This window comes from Patella vulgata, chromosome 7 (genome assembly GCF_932274485.2).
Source record: "Patella vulgata chromosome 7, xgPatVulg1.2, whole genome shotgun sequence".
In the NCBI taxonomy this organism is placed as follows: domain Eukaryota; kingdom Metazoa; phylum Mollusca; class Gastropoda; family Patellidae; genus Patella; species Patella vulgata.
In genome coordinates, this window is record NC_065885.2 from 27187391 (window position 1) to 27208786 (window position 21396).

General features: G+C 32.8%; 2 protein-coding genes across 2 annotated transcripts; one reads left to right on the plus strand and one right to left on the minus strand.

Moving 5' to 3' along the window:
* Positions 1-778: 778 nt before the first annotated feature.
* On the minus strand, positions 779-10547 carry LOC126827861 (zinc finger MYND domain-containing protein 10). Its single transcript, XM_050557429.2, has 13 exons — positions 10102-10547; positions 9068-9176; positions 8037-8150; positions 7352-7485; positions 6585-6657; positions 6324-6412; positions 5637-5737; positions 4942-5024; positions 4385-4474; positions 3272-3397; positions 2594-2715; positions 2039-2164; positions 779-1491 (listed from the first exon to the last, which is right to left on the minus strand). Exons 1-13 carry the CDS (start codon positions 10197-10199, stop codon positions 1395-1397), a joined length of 1362 nt encoding a protein of 453 aa, XP_050413386.1. The 5' UTR covers positions 10200-10547; the 3' UTR covers positions 779-1394.
* A 3146-nt stretch (positions 10548-13693) lies between these two features.
* LOC126827182 (adipocyte plasma membrane-associated protein) lies at positions 13694-20961 on the plus strand. Its single transcript, XM_050556418.2, has 9 exons — positions 13694-13952; positions 14220-14306; positions 15365-15486; positions 15715-15813; positions 16023-16172; positions 18373-18485; positions 19114-19274; positions 19644-19845; positions 20218-20961. Exons 1-9 carry the CDS (start codon positions 13942-13944, stop codon positions 20449-20451), a joined length of 1179 nt encoding a protein of 392 aa, XP_050412375.1. The 5' UTR covers positions 13694-13941; the 3' UTR covers positions 20452-20961.
* The last annotated feature ends 435 nt before the right edge of the window (positions 20962-21396 follow it).

Genomic DNA, 21396 nt, shown 5'->3' on the forward strand with positions numbered 1-21396 from the left:
TCAAAAGTGGATACAAATTTTGACCTCGAGAGGGTCCACAACTATTTGCGGGAAGGGGAGCAGTCATTTTGTCAGACAGTCTCGATCTGAATGTCACGAAAATCAAAATCAACCGTACTTAGGGTGTGACTGTGATATATTTGAACAGCATTTTTAAAAAAAAATAGTGATTTTATCATACAATCATGCGCCATAATCCAGGAAATTACGATCCAATATGCGCCATATCGAAAGGAACCAAGATCATTGGGATATAAACATATATTTCAAGTAATATCACGATCGGATAAAACTTGTGACCTCTAGAAGGACCACCAGATAAAAACGTGACTTTTCGTACAATCAGGGGCCATAATCAATGAAGTTACGGTTTGATACGTGCCAATATGGAAAGGAACCGAGATCTTTGGGATATAACCTATATTTCAAGTTTCGTCAAAATCAGATAAAAATTGTGACCTGTAGTCCACAAACAAATGTAAACTGACTCATCCGATGGACAGGGGCAAAAATACATCCATAATCCACATGAAAATGTGGGCGTATAAAAATTACCATTTTATCCAACTCTACCTATTCCTTTTAGGTTAGTGGTGGGTACGCCACCCGAGGTTACTGGAACATTGGATTAACCAATAGAAATTTGCCAAGATGAACCAGTATTATTATTACATTTTGGGAACAAGAACAAAAGTTAATTTTTACATAAATTTATTAACATAACAACCTGCATAAATATAAAAAAATACAAATATACAAATTTTATAATGGAATAAAAGTGATAAGACAAATAAAATTTGACCAATGATATTGATAATGTAGTGATACTGTGTTGTAAGAATGGATTCCTTTATCAAAAGACTATGATCATGAAATGTGATTATCTTAGATGATGCTGTTTTATGAGAGAAATAAAACAAAATGTATGCCTATGGTCAGTTGTATCCTCAACATTTCTGCAGCTTGCCCCATCTTGATTCAGGTAAGAAAAAAAAAATTGATTAAACCTAATGCATTGATTTGTTTTGTGAGAAATATATCTTGCAAAATTGGTTGCCAGGTATGGAAATATACACCCATTGAGCAGTCTGTAAAGGCTGTCACATTGTGATTCATTTGTACATAACCAAAGTAGTTACAAGATTTATCAAAGTTATCAAGGACAATAACTCTGATAGTTATTATCAGAAACCATTGAAAATCAATATGATTCTTATTCTGTGTATTAATTTAAAATGATTGGATGATAACTTTAGCTACTTAAGCATCCACAAGATTTATCAAAGTGATCAAGGGGAATAATTCTGTGTGACGATAACAAGTCTTCAGTGTCACAAACAATATATCTGGTCAACCCAAATGAAAACTTTGATTCTTATCTAAATTTAAATACATCAAGAGCAGACTGCATTATTTTTATCAGCTTTTAAACTGTCAAACATCAGATTACAGGCTTTCTTATGCTTTGCCCAGTGATTCACTTGACATTCTCTGAAAGAGAAAACACATGACAAAATAAAATCAACAATAATTATTAAAAGATGGAAAAGTTTAAAAAAACTCTACTATTATGATACAGAGATTTCACAATGGGGCACATTCCTTTTAGCAAAACTATTTCTGGCGTAATATCCTATTAGGTAACTGATGCAAGGGGGATAAATCCAAAATAAGAAAATATGCAAAATAGAGATATAGCCTTAATAATCATGAATTTTAATCAAATAAACAAAAATATAAGTAATGCATCCACAATGCATTTTATTCCTGTCCAGTTATGTTTATACTGTAACTAATTTCAGTTACATCGAAACAATACCATTGAATATACCAAGGTTAGATATGTTCTCAATTTTTAACTGATCTTCACCTTAAACTCAGCTCAGTATGAATGAAGTAAACCACATAGAATCTTCATTCATTAAAAGAACAGAGAGTGAATCCAACTGCTTGAAAAACAAAACATAAAGATTTCCTAGTCCAATCAGGATTTAATTTTGGAACTTTCTGGAAGTAGTCGTTCTGCTTTAGTACTTACCTTCTACAGTACCATTCATTCTGACATCTAGAACATCTTTTACTAGCTGGTTCACCACATACAGCACATTTAGGTGGATCTGTTAATAAACCTTCTAAAACATCCATATTATAGGTATCAGCCCATCTAAAAATACACAATTAATTAATCAAAGCAATTCTACTTTGAATATTGTAAATTTTTCCTAACTGTCCAATCAATAGGGGGCCTTCATTTTTTTTTTTTTTTTTTAAATCGGTGTATATTTTGTTGCTAGTATTTATCAGACATTTTGAAATAAAAACTGTTCAAAACTTGGAATATTACTCAAGTTATTCCAACATTTAGCAACTATTCATTTTACAATATTAAATATTAGACATTTTATTTACTACCATCACAAGATACAAGTTTGCCATGGAGTTGACAATCATTTATCTTATACACTGCTTCCACTTCTCTATGAATGAAAGTCTGAAAAATGGTAAATTAACCCTGTCAAATACAGTAACCTATCAATGCCTATAAGTTTCAGTCAGTTTACTATTTATTATTACATGTATTTGGTTTAGTTACCTCTTTGCCTGTTGTTGTATATCTGCTGGGCTTGGATTAAAATGAGTTTTTGATTGATGAACAGCCAATTTTTGCCACTTTCCTTCATTTTCTTTTAAAACAGTATCTCTTATTTCTGGTACCTGGGATTAATAAAATAAAACATGACATTTGATGATACAATAAATAAGATATATAAAAAATGATGAAAAGACATTTTTTGAAAAGGATAGCCTGACATCATTTATAGCGGCTTTATGACGTGGGGCAGCCACAGTGGCTCAATGAAAAAGACGCTAACTCGCAAGCCTGGTGCTTCCCACATAGCACACTCCATGGAGTATGCCCGTTTTCATTATCCCAGTTGGTGTAGTAAAGTAGGGCATTAAACACAATTTCATTTCATTTATATTACATGGGAAAACAAGGGTTCACTGTCTCAGACAAACAACACAGTCAACACACTATTTTACGGCAATGCATTATTAGCCCTGTGAAGGCTAACCCCAGCTTTTCATTGCATATGTTTACCACATATTCTGTATCTTTTCCCTGAATTACTGTGTTGTTAAAGGAAAATTCCCATAGTGAAAAAACCCTACTTAATTTTTGGTTGGACATATATCTATTGGGAAAAGCCACCATAAAAAACGTTTACTGGCATGTCTCTTTAATAAAAAATATCTTGGCTACACTTACCTGTTCTAGTACAAGATCTTGTTTAGCAGCTGGTGGTTCCATCATAGACAGATGTTCTAAATATCTCTGTAGTTCACCTAGTATAGGTAGCTGATCTAATAACATCTCATTAATATAAGCACGTAACTAAAATATAATATCATCTTATTAATATATGCATGTAACTTAATTATTATATCATCATCTCATTAATATATGCCTGTAACTCAAATATAATACCATCTCATTAACATAATTATGCATGTAACTGAAATATTATAATATCATCTCATTAATAATATGCTCGTAACTGATATATAATATCATCTCATCAATATAGGTCTGTAACTGAAATATCATATCAATTCATTAATATAGGTCTGTAACTGAAATATCATATCAATTCATTAATATATGCCTGTAACTGAAATATCATAATATCAAGACATTAATATATGCCTGTAACAGAAATATCATAATATCAACTCAATCATTAAGCCCATCAAACTGAGACAAGCTAAATCTCATTTATTTAGGCCAAACTAAAGTACTGAATTTGGTTTATCTGATGTATTTTTTTGATTAATACTGGGACAAGCAGCATGTTTATTTTTTGCTTTGAAAGGTTGTGTAAAGTTGGTTTGCACACTAAATTCTTTTTATAATGCAATTTGTGCCTATAATTTTATTTCTCCCTGTCATGAGACATATCAAACTTTCAGATAAAAATAAATTTTGTGAGTCGAAAGGATGACCTAATTATACCCAATATCTGTTGTATCTTGTGAAAATAAAAAAAAAGTGGATTGGGATGAAACTGAAGAAATAGCTACTTGTAAATTATGAATGGCAGTATATCCCTGTATATATAAACAAACAAGACTGTCATTTAAAATAAGGTATGGTTTTAAATAATCGATTGCTATGGGTGCTCGAAAGTCATACATATATATTTGCCATATTGTTATTAATCATTATCTAATTTCATGTTTATATATATATATATTGTTTATTAATCATTATCTAATTTCATGTTTTTATATATATATATATTGTATGCAGTCTTTAATGGATGTTTTAGTAGAATAATGTCTTATCTGATCATTCAAAATAAAGAAAACTGATATAAATTACCTTTAATATAACATTTTTTCTGTAGGAATTCATATCATATTTGTGTTGACAGTTCTGATCCATTAATACATGAAATATTGATATCCATACCTGTAATAAAAACAATATATTATACTCAAGTTTAACTTACATTGCATAATGAAGATAAGTGGACTATAACCCCCACAAATGCTGTTTTTTCTTTTTTTTTGGGGGGGGGGTGAATTTATTAAGCCAATTTCCCACAATTTGATGAATATTGGGAGAGGAACAGATCCAATTAACACATTCTACATAAAACCAAGGACGAAAAACAAACAAAATACTGAGAAACATGTTTGGATTGATTTGTCAATCCTGTCCTTACAAGATTAGTAAATTATAATTAATATGAATTTAACTAACCAATCTTTGTTAGAATGTTGTAAAAAAGGCTGTAACACCTATGATCTCAATTGGATAACATGAATTTAGTTACCCAATCTTTGTTATATTGTTATAAAATGGGTGAAATAATATTAAATATTGCTAAGAATAATCAAATAAACAAAATTCACAAATATAATGCATCTATTTACCTGTCCTTCTATTTTAGTTATTTGAAACATTTCATCTCTACTGACTTCTGCCCATTTATTATCAATATACTTAAATATTTTACCTACAATAAAACAATAGATCATTTCTATTATTGTAAATTATAATTAAAAAAGATGGTCCACCTATTCCCCTATATTCGAACAATGGATAGATTAAACAAAATATTTTTAGAAACCACTATTCAATTGCCCCACTAATAGGAAGATTGCATTCATGAAGTTACTGGCAGGATAAGACCTAGTAATTGTCACTTAAAGATTTGAAACAACTAATTTACTGCCAGTATCAAATTTACAGTCCACACAATATCTTTCAGTTTCATACAATTTGTATAAAACTCTATACCCAATAAGAGAGCCAACAGCCCTGCATTTGTTTATTAAGACGTTCATATTGTAAACAATCCAGGATTCCAGACTGTTGAGCATACATAAAGTTTTGTTGTCAGGGATAAAAACTAATTGTGTGACAAAAATGATCACCCCCAAACACATCTAAATAAATATCTTGAAACGTCTACACATTAAAATGTAAAACGGACAGAAGGTGGCATCAATAGGTGACAAAATATACAATCTTGTGAAAAAAAACCCTTATAACTCTGATCTGTAGTCTTTATATGAACTGTGGATGGACAGACATATCAAATGTGATCATATAAAAATTGACATACCATTTTGTCTCTTGGACCAGGGTGGATTTTCTATAAGTTCTACTAATAAAACTGGTATATCTAGAGTATTTAATAATCTCGTTGTTATACTTAATGGCAAACTGTAAAATATCAAATACAATATTATTAACTTTCCAAGATTAGTCCCAAAATGACCTAGTTAGTGTCGAGTGGAAGTTAAACCATACTTATCTCTCTCACTTTCAAAGTTAAAGGAAATGCATCAGGATTTATAAAAAAAATTAATAGCTGTCTGTTATAAATTACAGATAATGATATAAATATAATAGTCAAGACACCTGAAGGATATTTAGAACATTCTCCTAAGTTTGGGCACTTAAGGATTATTACCCTTGTAGATAAAGCATAAAAGCTAACCCATTACAAAATATATCACAGCTGAATGTTAATTACATGTTCCTACATATCTCTATTTTCTATTTCGTTATATAAAAGAAAAGGCTATTTGTGGAACATGTACACCTTAAACTGCAGGATGTGGCACACCTACAGAGTCTATGTAAATGAATGAACATTAATCCAAATTTAAGAAAGCAAAAATGACTGTTATGGTACCAAAATGTGATATCCATAACCAATATTTCAAATATTCATCACTTGTTACAAAGATGTATGTTATGATAAGAGTTAATAAATTATAGAAGAAAGACTGTGTTCATATCTTACCCCTCCATATGATCAGTAATATATCTAAGTAAAGAGATTGCTTTAACACATATTTCAAATTCCATAGTTTTTTTCTGTTTCACTAAATCCTGCAAAATATAAAATAAGATCATTTAATACATAAACTTACCAGTTCAAATTCTACAATAACGACATTTTTTCTAAAATTAATATCAATTAGTTACTGGTATTTTATGCATTTTAAAGTTCAAGTTGGGATTTAATGATCTCTAGACGGTAGAAGCAATGACAGGAAAGTACCTTCATACAGGTAGCTTTAACTGATTTGGAATCCATCTTTTCTTCCTCTTCATCATCTCTATATTCATCAGCTCTGAATAAAAAATCAAAAGAAAACATAGATACTTGTTAATAACTACCGGTAAACTACATGTGTTTTGAGAATTTTCAACAATAGTTTCTTCATCTTATAACTAGTTACAAATCTTTGTTAATACAGTACATCATCCCAGCACTTCATTCCTGCGAAATGTCAACAAACCTATTTCATAAAAAGCTCACACATGCAACTAAAAATTGACTCTTTTATGAACAATGAAACTAAGAGGAATATGTGAGTTTTTATCTATAGTATCTTACAAAGGGGAATAACTACATTTAGTCTAACAATTTAGAAATGCTGTCTACACTAGACGTAAGACGAATTTAATACAATACTTCAATCATTTTTAGACTAACATCTAATTATTGATTTTTTATGCTTCCTGTACATGTGTAATGCAAGGGGGAATGTTGCCTGTAAGGTGGTGTTTGCACCTTATTTTCTTTGAATTCCAACAGCTAAATGCATCGTTAATGTGCCATTTGTACACAGTACAGGGGTTTACCTTCCCATTTGATCAACTAGACCCAATTTACTTGTTATCCCCAAAGGTGACAACACTGACAAATGGTAAGCTGGATTAAAAAAAAATTCCTAAAAATATTGAATAATCTTTTTGGTCAAACCATTCTGGTTGTAAGTCATGTGTAGTAACCACACACAGAGATAAAAAATTAAAACTTACAGTGCTATCATATGTGTTAGTTTACGATAACAATAATCTAATAAATCTAAAATACCATCTTCAGCTGCTTCACAAGCATCTCTATGATACATAACAGTTTCTAATAAATTAGACACAGTAGCTTCATGATATAACTGAAAATACATCAATATCAAATTCGATATAATTCATTTAGAAGGATGGAATCAGAGGGTATGATTTAAAACTGATAACTATAAGCGGGCTTGAAAATTCCTGAACATTCTTCTCAACCCATCCGTGGATCTGAACTTAGTATATTGTGAGTTTAGTCTGGTATCAAATTTAAACAACTAGTTAAACAAATATAAATATTTGAAAGAGTACTTTTTTTCAATATGGTAAACTTTTTTTTATGTGACTGGTCCTGTTTAAATAAGACTAAAAGGTAAAAGAATATCAAAACACAGCTAGACCATTGCAACCAAATACAGCAAAACTCATGCATTTCCAATAATTTTTTACCTTCTGAGATAAAAGAAAAACAGACCAAAAATGCAGCACACTTGGTTAAAAAAAATGTTTTATACATTTTGGGTCGCATGTGAAATAAGAGGCTTGCGACACATGTGTCTGAATTAGTCAAAGCTGGTCAAATATAAATCTAGTAACAACACAGAGTTTAAAAACAATGGAAGTTTCAATTTTGTGTGATTCTAGTACTTACCGCAATATATAATGGAAATGTTATTTTAGGTTCAAATTTCATAGCAACTAGTTCTGGGAATATCTTTTCTTTCCAGGTCTCGGTAACAATTAGATCATGTATAAGAAGTGGAAGCTAAAACAGATTAAAATAATTGTACAGAATTAATTTAATTACTTTTCAATCATAGCCCAAAAATAAGATTACAAAGACTTAATAACTTCGGTAAAAATTCTGTGTGTGTTTATAGTAGATTGTGTGCAGAATTGGAGACAAAACTGATAATCTATACATGTACCTGCAACACTGACAATTCAAAGTTCAAGTGGTTTTCAAATGGTTTAACCACAGCTGGTTCAATATATGCAACTCAGTGTTGGTCATGGATGTTCGATAGATGTGTTATATATATTATTAACATAAGCAATTACATTTATTTTCTAAGCGATAGTGCTAATGCCTCATTAAAAGTTGTATAATGATGTTAGTGTTTGCTGTAGTTTTGTTAAAGGGGCATCAGGTACAATTAGATAAAGAGCTGACAGTTCTCGTTATACTAGTTAAAATATAGATAATGAAAATAAAATACGCTGAAAATTTCAGTCAAATTGCTTCACTCTGACCTGAGATATTAGCAATTCAATTTTATGCTAGTCTCGGTCATCATTACTAACGTTATATTATAATAAACAAATTCTTAATTATCCATTTTTACATTAAATCATCCATCACAAAATGTTTTCAAATTAAGACTTGATTATGTTCTGGATAAGTTAATTAATGTCAAATTAATAATTTAGATAACATTTCAGGGCCAAAGAAAGACCTGCAATAGACCAATTTAGCTATTGCATAATGCATGTTTAATATAAAAAACACAACCAGTTAAGTGGTGTGTGGTTGATTTTAAATGGTCGGTGGGGATGGATGGGGGGATTCTTTTTAAATCATGTGTTCACCTTCCTCCTCCCTATACTTTCTGAAATGAAGCCTAGAGTAGAAACATGTAAAATCAATACATAATAAAGCAATAAATTTTAGACATAGTTTACCTTTTCAAATGTTATCAAAAATTCTTTAACAAATTCATCTGATTGTTGTGTTGCACTAACTACAGCCTGCATATTAATCTTTTCAATTCTTTCATGTTGCTGACTCCATCTAATCAAAGAAAAAATAATAATAGTATAATAAAATGTTTAATAGTTATCTTAGATCTTTTCAAATATGTTTGCCCCAGGTTTATCGTAAATAGGTTTACAGACAGGCCAGGAAATAAAATCAATGAAAACCCTAAAAAAGACAAATCTGTCACTCACAGAATGACTGGCACCAGAGGGCTTCTTTCTACTTGGCAAAGTCTGAATTTGTGCCTGACAATTATGTAACAACTGACAGATGCCTTAAACTTCCAGACGCATGTTTACTTAAAGGCACTGGTAGACACTGAATTGCATTAAGCCAGCAAATGAAACAAAAAGCATCATCACTCTCAACAAGAAAATAAATGGGCGATCATGTTTGATCTGACTCCCTTTTCTATTTCCATCACTTTTACATTCCATCACTTTTAAATTTAGGATTAGGGTTAGGGTTAGGGTCAGGTATTTAAGATTAAAACCTATAAATTCAGGGTTGGGGGTTTAAGATTAAAACCAATGAGTAAGACAAAATCTTCAACAACAATGAAATATTCATTATACTGAGATACAAAAATGGGAGTCACTCAAACATGAATGCCAATAAATATGTACCTGAAACTAATTTAGTTCTACCTATTGAAAAGACCAGCACTGTCCTACATCTAGGATTATGCATTTTTCACTAATGTTCATTTCCTTGAAAACCACATAACAAAATATCACTTAAATTAAATCAAAACATTAAAAAGCTTAAATAAATGTCTCAAATTGATAATGTCCCTTTAAATTATTTCGAACATGGTTAACATGAATTTTTTTTTATAGCAATTGCTTTATTTGGAGAATGCAGAAACTTAGGGCTGTCTGTCTAAATAGTATGCCCATTTAAGAATATTTTATCAAAATAATTATAAACATATCTTCATCTTCGTTCGTATTTTTACCTTGTGTTCCCGACATCTTTCAAGTCAATTTTTGTCAGTTCCTCGATAAACGCTTCCGCTTCAACTGGCATTAAAACGTGAGTACCGCCAGCAATCATTTTACGTCCAACTTAGTCCAAAAATTAAATCAAATGATAATTATATTATCAAAAACAAGAAAAACACGCACACGCTTGTTTATTAGTGATGTAAACATCCGGTTTTGGGAGGTTAATAAATACCTTCATCTCATTGGATAATATTATCGTCTAACCATAGATCGGACGGTCTAAATTTAAAGGACAATATTGGTGCCAGTCATTATCACATATGTGTTAGAGCTGGTTAAACACATTCCAATACTTTTACCCCATAGATCATTGCTACGATAGCTGAGTAATACAGGTTTCCCGTATCGGAAGTGACGATCGAACGCCAAAGGAAAACACGAGTCACCGCGGAGCGCGCTCTATATAACTGACTGAAGCGACTCGAGTGATAACAGATACACGGCCGAATTACTGCTCACTAATAATTCCTTTGAAGACCAACAGTTGTTGTGTGAGACTGTGCGAGAGGATATCTGACAATTCATAAAAAGAATTGACTGCCACTAGATAAGAGAACACGAAAGAAAAACAGAAAAAGTCCGTGCATTACCATGTTTTAATAAGGTTCTCTTATCTAATGACATTCAATACTTTATTGAATTGTCAGATATCCTCTTACAGTCCCATATAACAACTTTTGGTCATCGAAGGAATTATTAGTGAGTAGAAATTCGGCCGTGTATCTGTTATCACTCGTCGCTTCAGTCACTAGTCAGTTATATAGAGCAGGTAATACGGGAAACCTGTATTACTCAGCTATCGTAGCAATGATCTCTGTGTTCAAAATATATTTGGAATGTATTTAACCAGCTCTTACACATATGTGATAATGACTGGCACCAATATTGTCCTTTAAACCGTGGATTAGAACTTTCAACCATAGTCAATAAATACAAAAATGGGACTAAGTCGAAAGTCGACAAGACGGTATACAAGCCAAAATATGCAAGTCGAAAATAAGAAATTAGGAAAAAACGAGGGACGCTATTATCGCTGTGTGTTATTTCTTAATTTCCTATTTTCGAGTTGCATTTTGGCTTGTATAGCGTGTTGGCGTCTTCTTACTGACATCAATAAATACAAAAATATGACTAAGTCGAAAGTCGACAAGACGGTATACAAGCCAAAATGCAAGTCGAAAATAAGAAATTAGGAAAAAACGAGGGGCGCTATTATCGCTGTGTGTTATTTCTTAATTTCCTATTTTCGAGTTGATTTTGGCTTGTATAGCGTGTTGTCGCCTCACATTTTGTCGTAACTTCTACTTTTCGACTTTCGTGTTTTGAAGGGGCGAAAAGTAGTTATAGGCTTCCATAGTTAAGGGTCATTTACAAATGCATCCCCTGGTCACTGCGAAATTCGCTGATGAAACTGACGCATGGACGATTTGACCATTTTTTTTTAAACTCTGGCAAATGAAAATCGTCCACGCGAACTGTTCCCAAAGATTCACCATGTGGAGGCTATCTCCGCAGTTTCTGTGCGAACAAAAAATAGACAACGTTCGCCATAAACAATCAAAAAGGTACCGCCGCGTTCGCATTGATGGTCGCGTGCAGTATAAACGCTGCCAGTTTGCGCTCAGTTTCCCACGATAAGCGGGATATTAGAACAGTGGAACCATTCCATGCTGTGACTTCTTCTTTTAGTGGTGTTCTAGCAATTTAGACTGCAAGTAAGACACGGATGTATAATCCACAGGAATTGCGTCTTTTCCGGTGATTTAATGGTTTCGTTACCGGTATAATATTGTGTAGTTTCTAAAATGAATTGAGCTTAAATAAATCATTAAGGAAATGTTTAGTTTATAATAAAAGGAATCAAAAAATTATAATTTGTTTATTCTTTATTTCATGATAATAACAGAACCGATTTTGATCTTGGAACAATAGTGTAAATTTTTGTGGGACATTTTTGATATTGATAATCATGCCATCTTGCTTTACGCGAGTTTCCCACTATCACGATTCGCGCTACGATTGAAATCGTGGTTTTAATCGTGGAGTAATCGTGGTGATCCTATCAGGTCTTGTAGATTATGGTCAGTCGTAGCAATCGTGTTGATTGAGTCGAACCATATCAGAACGTATCTGGACTCGTGTGGAAAATCATCGTAACGCATCACACGACAGTTGAAACCCAACCTTAATAAAAAAAAATCAAGATAAAGGACAAAACAATATAACTCAACAAGCAATTAACAAATTAATTGGAATATTAATGTATAAGAAATGGCTATTTTTGTATTCCTATATGATTTGCATTAGTCATATGTTATACATGTAGCTATACATTATATTGTACATAAACAATAGGGGGTGGGTGGCCGAATGGTTAGCACGTACGCGTTGTATCATAAGGCCTGTCATTGAGTCAACTGGCGTGGTTTCGAATCCCCGGTTGTACGTGACAAGGAGTAGGGTCGTCTGTCCAACCTCGTGGGTTTTCTCCGGGTCCTCCGGTTTCCTCCACTGCTAAAGACCCCTATGAGCAAGCGAATTATTGAAATAAAATTGTGTTAGTCCCGAAATGACCTAGTTTGTGTCGAGTAGACGTTAAACCCCATTTCTCTCTCTCTCACATTGTAATGTAATGAATCATCCTGATTGTAAAATGCACATAAATTTACTTTGGTTGTAATTATTGTTCCCGGTACATGGTGTTAACCATCTCTAAAAGTTGTCTGAGACAGATTAGTGAGCACTCTTACTTAGTGTAGTTTACCTTAACTTTTATTATTTATCTTCATGGTCTCCATTTCCTGGTCAAACTGAAGACATATTTAACACCACATAAAAGGTAATCCAGTACAAAATCATTTTCATTTTATTTGAACTATCTATATCTCTCTCACACATAAACAATATAATATAACGTGATGCAATTTCTGAAAGTCGATATATTTTAATGAATGGGTTGGCGGTTTTTTTTTTGGTTTTTTTTTCTTTTTTTGCAAATATTTAATTCTGAAATAGACAAAATCTACTTTTTAAAGCAAACAATGCCCCTGTAGATGATAGAGTGTAGATTGGTTATTAGACCTGTTAGAACATTAAAGATACATTATGGGAGATAAGATAACGAGATGGCAGTGTAAAGGTAATTTGCTGAAAATTTCAGTCAAATTGATCCACTATGAGCCGAGAAAGAAGCGGGTGAAATTTTGGCATAGTCTCGGTCATCATTACTAAAATCATTAATATAAACAGCTTAGTCTCGATTATCCATTTTTTTATTTAATTATCAACGGCCGTTAGCGGCATATAGGAATCTATAATCCAGCCAACATCGAAGGCTAGCCTTGACATCGAGAGTTTATTATGGTCTGGATAAGTTAATTAATGTCTAATTGATAATTTAGATAACATTTCAGGCCTAAAGAAAGACTTGTAATAAGCAGATTTTGCTCTTGCATAATGCATGTTTAACTTATTCATTTTATTTGCAGTATTTATTCGTATTCTATATTACAATTAAAGGTGGGCGTATTCACCCTTGATGTGTCATCAGTATGTCATCACTTGAAACAAGATATAATTTTGATTATATCAATTCATTGGAGTATGATCAATTGCTTGCTTGTCTGTGATAAACCAGCCATGAACATTGGTCAAGCTGACCTCTTTGTGTTGACTGACCAGTCAATGTGACCGTTACTTTTGTGACTGGTAGTCTGGTATGGAGCAAAATGTATTAACTGTCACGAATTAGATTTGTAGTGGCCTCATTTATTGCATAGGAAATTCCAAAAATGTTTGAAAGGTGAGTTAAATAAGTTAAATAGTTTAAAATTAAGGAGTTGCGAGAGGGTAAGATTTACTTCAGAGACTTCCAGTTAATTTCTAGATTACACCCATTTTCTGCCTCACCTCAAAGCATTTAATAGGGAATTAATTATTTTCACTTACTTTTCACAACCGTTTGCATTACCATGTACAATAGTCATAAATTGATATGGGGTTTAACGGCCTACTGTTATGCTCCGAATGAAGACGGATTTAGACAAGTCATAATATCTTTTATTTACAGTTTTCAATCTATATCTGTGGGTGTTGCAGCATTTGGCGTGACTGTTCTATACCTGATACCCTCGCCAATTGATCCCAAACCATACACGTAAATATAACATTTATATTAAATGAATAAAACATTGCAGGCCTATTAGTGCCATTCGTTATTTTATACCCTTTTCTAGTAATTTAACTCATATAATATGAGAAAGATTCACTCTGCAATACAATGAACGATTGTTTCGCAATGAAAACTATGGTAAATCAAACAAAACATGAAAAAAACTTTTCTCCGTGGTGGAAACCTTTTATTAATGGCATAGTACTTATTTTATAGAATAAAAAAGATATCAATCCTCATTTTAAAAAGGCGTTAATAGCCATTTCCACAAAATTTTAATAATTGAAAATAATTGGTTATAACATTGAATTCCAATGAAGATTATATTGTTTTCGCCAATATTTAATTTTATGTCAACTTCACAATTATTAGTATAAATATAGCATTTACTTGACAATTATCACAATTTTCATCTGGCCCTAAATCGAGTTATTGCAGACATTTGCTTGGAACTCTCTGGATTTATGTTCCTGTGTTATAAGCTTTCCAAAAGGGTATATTTTGTTTATTAGGGAGGACCTAGAAATTTTGGCTGCAGGCCTATAAGGGTACTTAAAGAGTGGTGTCCTTGTGATTTTTACTTTGACCTTGAATCTGACCATCCTATAACCAAATTTCAGGTATGGTTAAACTCACTGACACAGGATGACCCCTTTGCTCTATGTTACAATTGCGTTATATTATTTTAATTTGTATACGCCCACATTTTTACGTGGACGTATAATATTGTCGTCCGTCTGTCGGTTCACATTTTGTTTGTGGAAACTTTACAGGTCACAATTTTTATCCGATTTTGATGAAACTTGAAATATAGGTTTATATTTTAAAGATCTCGGTTCCTTTTGATATTGTCATGTATCGGACCGTAACTTCATGGATTATGACCCCTGATTGTACTAAAAATCATATGGCGCATATCGGACCATAACTTCCTGGATTATGGCGCCCGATTGTATACGAAAAATCACCCTTTTAGCTTGTTCTCTGCCCATCTCTTCCAAAATGTGGGCGTATCTTGCATGGCACCCGCTTGTTATTTATAGATTCAATTTTACCTTACCGCGTCTGGAAGGAAGCTTAAAAGTGAATACCGCACTTACAAAGGTACAGAAACTCTTTGAAGGCAAAGTAATTGGTCCAGAATCCTTTGCTGCTGCGAGTGATGGTAAGTTATGGCACTTGAAACTGTAATATTCTTTTACACAAAAATAGGTAAGAAATTGTAGCTAAAAGTGTTGAGATAATGTAATGTGCATGAGATTCGAGTGAAAAAGTATCGCGTTTTGGTTACTGAATAATATAAGGTACAGGCCTACCGATCCAAACAAGGAAAATGAGAAATTCCAAAGTTATCGTTACACTAAGTTGTATTATAAACATTCATTTTCAACAGGTACTATATTTACTGGGACCGGAGATGGTAAAATTTGGTCATTTAAAGGTGATAAACTGGAATTAATAACAAGAACCGGAATAGATCATGATGATTGTGGTAAGGTCATTTAAATCAAATGACTACAAAGCTTTAAAGAAGAGAGCAAACATTTATCTAATGTCCAATCTCCAAATGTATAAATATTTTTCAGGCAATTACTAAAATTTAGCCTACTAAACTGCTAACAGATATTTGTAAATCGAAAAGATAACCAAACCCTAATAGCGTTTTGTTACATTGATTCCTTAATGTTTATATTTTACCAGGATCGTTTAAATTAGAGCCAGAATGTGGACGACCTAAAGGAATGAAAGTGGACAAAGATGGCAACCTTGTGTTAGTAGACGCTTATAAAGGTTTAATTCGGGTCAATTTGAAAACAAAACAACAAAAAACACTGTTATCACCAAATTCGGGTAAATAATAGCATTTTAAATTAGGTGCATTATAGGAAAATGAAAATCTACAGAGCGGTATGAATTTTATCGTTATATTCAAAGTACATGTAGCTAAGTCTCTAAATCAATATCATCCAAAGTCTTCGACATTATGAAAACACGAATTATTTAACAATCTAAATCAACATTGATGTTATGATCTCACCGGGAAAAGATGGGTTTCGGATATCCAATATTTAGGGCAAAATAAATATTTTACCAATGGTACAAGACTCATTCGTGTACCATAATGCGTTTCAGCGCCATTTGTAACAAGGGACTCAAAGAACGAGGCTAGTCATATTCCACAAGTCGTGTCAAACGGTGACCTCATATTCTTATCGGGAGGGCATGAGCAATAAATACTATCGGTGTAGACTGGAATAACCAGACGCTAGAGATTGTCATTCGATTTAGACTTCCGGCGTATATTTCGCCGAACATAACTGATTAGAAATTAAAGTACAACAGAAACGATGAATGTAAATCAGTTTACATGTATATACATTCATATTACATTATTATATGCGTTGCGACCCATTTGTATCCATTTCTAGGTCCCAAATATTAGCGATTTAGTTCCTTTAAGCAAGAAAGAAACCCAGGAAAATGTGTACAACGGCTATATTCATCAGAACGGACATAAGTTCTGTGGCCCCATGGATGAACCTGATAACCCACATTTTCATAAAAAGTGAGATTTTACCGTTAATCAGTATGTTTTATCAATGTCTATTTTCTCTAAAATTGTCATTTTTATATCTTGCATAATTTTGAAGATATAGGCAAAACATAAAATTTTGGGGATATCAATTTTCAATTTTTACATGCATAAACCTGATATCCCACAATTCAACATGGCAGCCTCCATAGGACATGTGGAAAATGCAGGGTGTTCAAAGAAACTTTCATTTCAAGATGTAATAAACGAAATCAATGATGGTAACTATATATATTTGATTATTTTTTAGTATTAAATAATTTTAATTGTCTTTTCATTCACAAAAAGTTTTAGATCAAGTTTTTTTTTTTTAACAAATTAACAAATTTTATTATGACACATAAACACATGGCTTTATTTTGACAGTAGGTCTACTGTTTCATGAAATTTGAAAATGAAATAAGACATGCGTTTTAGTGTAAGCAATGTATAATAATATAATGCCTATGAAATAATGAATTTAAACATTTGTCAATTGATGATTTTTTTTTTATCAATTGTGGCTTATCAGGTTTTGCATGGACTTTTTCAGATACCGATGAAGTTGTTGATTCTGAAGACAGTTTGTCCCCTAGTGGTAGTGGAAGTGACTCCAGCAGTGACAGTAACTAACGTGACATTGAATGTGTGATCCATACTACAGATTAGCCAGAAAATCCATGGCTTTCAAACTATAACATACTGGCATTTAATATTGTCTAAACCTGGAGTGTATCTCCGTGTAGTTAGTTAAATATGTAATTGTTTAATTCAAATCGGTGAATTGACCCCCCTCCCTCTGCTAGATATAGACATAGCTACTCTTTATTTCTAGTTTGGGAACAAGTTATTTCTATTTTGTAGGGTGTGACAGGTTAATTTAAAAATTAAGAATCTTAACTAACTGGGTAGTGGAATCCAGGCTTTGACAGTTGATTCTAGACGCCAATACACTAGAATTCACACTGAAAGTCGTGTATATTCTGCTTAATCCCCCCCTTTAAATATGTGAAAGCCAAGCACTAGGTTTATAGTTAAGATTAAGAAAATGTCAAAAAATTTGTTTTAAAATTCCCTGCAATAAACCTGATAAAATGTGGGTTATCAGGTTTATGCATGGAAACTTAAGAAATGACAAAATTTATTTTTCCTTAAATTTAATTTTTTGAAATATTGGATAATACTATGACCCCAGTTTTTTTAAAAACATTAATTTAAATTAAAATGTAAAATGTGTTGTCAAAAAATCCAGTTTTTATTGTTTTCAAATAAAGTTGTGTTGACTTATGTTTATGTGTCATTTTCTCATTTTCATGTCAATGTGGGTTATCAAGTTCATGCATGGGGCTACAGAATTTCACGCCCAATAAACGTGTAAAAGTTACCTTTGTTCGAAACATACAAAATGAATCACTGAATTAAATTGTTTTATAGAATAATGTAATTGCAAGTAATGAACATTTTTTGATTCGTTTTCAGATAAGTTGAAGAAACCACTACGATTTCTTAATGGACTGGAGATCACAAAAGATGGGATTATATATTTTACAGATTCCAGTACTAAGTGGGATCGACGTAATTACAGATACGAGGTATATACATGAATTATAAAACTGTAAATTTCTCTATATGAACATTCCTGTTGCAAAATATGTCTTTCTTATGAGACAATTTGAGTTTTACCCGATATAATACGGAATATGTGAAATGGCTCACCTCCTGTCTGACTGTTATTACAAACTGATTCTTTAAATAAACAAGTGTATAAAAAAATAATATTAAAAAGTGCTACATTTCTGGGCCTGGCGCCGATCCACACACGATTTAACAAAATAAAATCTAATTGCAATCCCATCCATCCCCATTCCGTCCTCCCAACGAAAATCGACCCAATGCACATGTTTGGCTCTTTTAAAAACTTTATCTTATTGGATCTTCAGGGATGTGGTGACCACTGATTTTGCGTGAGGAGCAAGATCCAATGGATACATATGTTTGACACTGGTTAAGCAAGTTATGGAGTAATGAAGATCTGCAAATAGCATTGAAATGCACATTGACACCATACAGTATTTATTTTTTTCCATTTGACAGGGGGCAGCCCCGTAGTACCTTTTCAATATCGACTGTAATTATTTGTGCGCAGGATAATCGCAACTTAAATGATAATGCCCTGAATTTTACCCACCCTTTCTATTATTGTTATTATTATTTCCATAGGTAATTGAGACGAACAACCTAGGTAGATTAATCGAGTATAATCCTAAAACAGATGAAGTAAAAGTGTTATTAGATGGTCTATATCTAGCTAATGGTCTAGCCTTGTCATCTGATGAATCCTACTTAGTAATTGCTGAAATGAGCATAAGTAAATTAACAAAGTAAGAATTTGGTCACTAGGCCTACTTTTCGATACTTCTGCTCGTGTGACTACAGAGACTTGGACAGCTCATGTCTTGGGTGCTGTTCCGAATTATATTCTCTAATCCGATCAAAGAAATATATATTAGCCGTTTATATTATTGAAATGTCGATCTGTAGCCTACTGAATGTGAACACTGTATAAAGATGAGACATGATTAAATAGCTGTTGGAATTTAATTATAGCTCTCACACCCCTAGTCACCATATATTTGGTTGATATTAATGGACGAATGTGGAGAATGTTAACACCCATTTTCCGTTTAATGCCTGCCTACAGTATCGTTAATTTTTAACGACCTTTGTTGACTATCTATTTATTATCACAGATACCATCTTGCAGGGCCATTATCTGGCCAATCAGAAGTTTTCATCGACAATTTACCTGGTTATCCAGACAACGTCAGGTTGAACAGCGCTGGTAACTTTTTCGTTGGACTTGGTTCAGTTAAATTTGAGGGATCGAGTTATCTTGGACCCTTTCTTGATATAATTGGACCATATCCTGCTATAAAAAGATTATTAACCAAGGTAAGTTGTTTCCAAACGAAATAGGCTATTCCGAATTCGGAACACGAGTTTATTCAATTACCAATCGGTCAATTTTCGTGCTTTTCTCATTTGAAGAAAATTTCACCAGAAAACCTCAAAATACCCCTCATTTGAAGATCCGATATCAACTACCGATGATTTTTTCACAGGGGGGGGGGGGCGAATTTTTTTTTTATGGTCGACAATTTTTTCACAGTTACGGGCCTGAACAGCGAGTCAGATAGTTTCAAAGGTCTAGTAAACGCTTTAAGTAATATTCCATTTACTTCAGCTTTCCTCTAAAGCTCTAGCTACTACATCGATTATTTATATCCACTTATTTTGTCATTGTAAATATTTTCATTAATACAGATTACCCCATTACCTTTGTTTGATATATTCTTACCACGTCATGCCATTTTACTGGAGGTCAGCCCTGCTGGTGAAATAATAAAGAGTTATCATGAACCAACGGACACGGTTTTAAGAGCTGTCGGTGAAGGATATGAACACAATGGAAATGTATATATTGGACATTTTACTTTGCCGTTTGTTGGAAAGATCAGCATAAAAGAATTAACGGAAAGTTTACACGACCAGGATTGAAAATAAATAAAAATAAAAGTTACATTCGATGTCTTAATTACTGATTTTGAAAAATAACAAGATTGTGGACAGTAAGCATAGTATGAGTCGCTAATCTGAAATCAAATATGAACTTCCTGGGGGAAGAACCTGGTAAGAAAAAGGGTCTAATCTTTTGAATGGGACGAAATAGCGAAGTCCCGTGTACACATTGGCATGCACGTAAAAGAATCCTTGGAATTATACAAAAAGTAGATGGAAACACCGCTGTCCGGGCAAAACTTCTTCCATTGCACACTACATGGCGTATGTCCGTCTTGATAAGCCCGGTTGGGACAAGGAAGTGAAACCTTAAAACTCATTTCATGGACTTCCGAGTAACAAATTACTTCCAAAGTACGGTTATTTTGCCCCTATCAATGCTCTCCCATATTTCGGATTAATCTGGTGGTCTGACATTTCTATATTTCACAATTAAAGGGCGTATGGCTATATTTTTCGGAACCTTGAAATAGACAAAAAATGTTCTAAAAGCTCATATTAATGTAATACGAATGTATGTAAAGTGATTTATATTCAAATTTTGAAAAAGTATTGTAATTTCTGTAATCAATAATAAATAATAATTATGTTATACGTGAACAGTAGTCGTTAAAGCCTGCTTAGTACATTCTACACGTTCACTAATACGTCCACATTGTGCAGGCTCATTGTGCTGGGGGCAAGGGCCTCTTGGGGCGCCGGTGTACCTACACTTCAAAGAAGGATCTAGGGTGCTCTCCCCCAGAAAATTTTGGAAAATAGGGTTTGCACCTGAGAGGAACTATGAAAATGACGGAAATTTTCAATTTTGAGGCTGAATTTGCGATATTAGCGTCGTATTATGATATGAACATTATAGAAAATAGAAGGAAGGAATACGACTTTGGCGTACTTATAATAAGTTATGTGAAACGAAAAGTTCGG

Excerpts from the sequence above, each read along its gene's own strand:
- LOC126827861 (XM_050557429.2), bottom strand. The coding sequence starts at position 10,199 with ATGATTGCTGGCGGTACTCACGTTTTAATGCCAGTTGAAGCGGAAGCG. Across the intron at positions 9,177-10,101 it reads AAAGATGTCGGGAACACAAG|ATGGAGTCAGCAACATGAAA; the intron begins GTAAAAATACGA and ends TTCTTTGATTAG. Across the intron at positions 2,165-2,593 it reads ATACAACAACAGGCAAAGAG|ATGGGCTGATACCTATAATA; the intron begins GTAACTAAACCA and ends GTGTATTTTTAG.
- LOC126827182 (XM_050556418.2), top strand. Across the intron at positions 18,486-19,113 it reads GACGTAATTACAGATACGAG|GTAATTGAGACGAACAACCT; the intron begins GTATATACATGA and ends TTATTTCCATAG. Across the intron at positions 19,275-19,643 it reads AGCATAAGTAAATTAACAAA|ATACCATCTTGCAGGGCCAT; the intron begins GTAAGAATTTGG and ends TTATTATCACAG.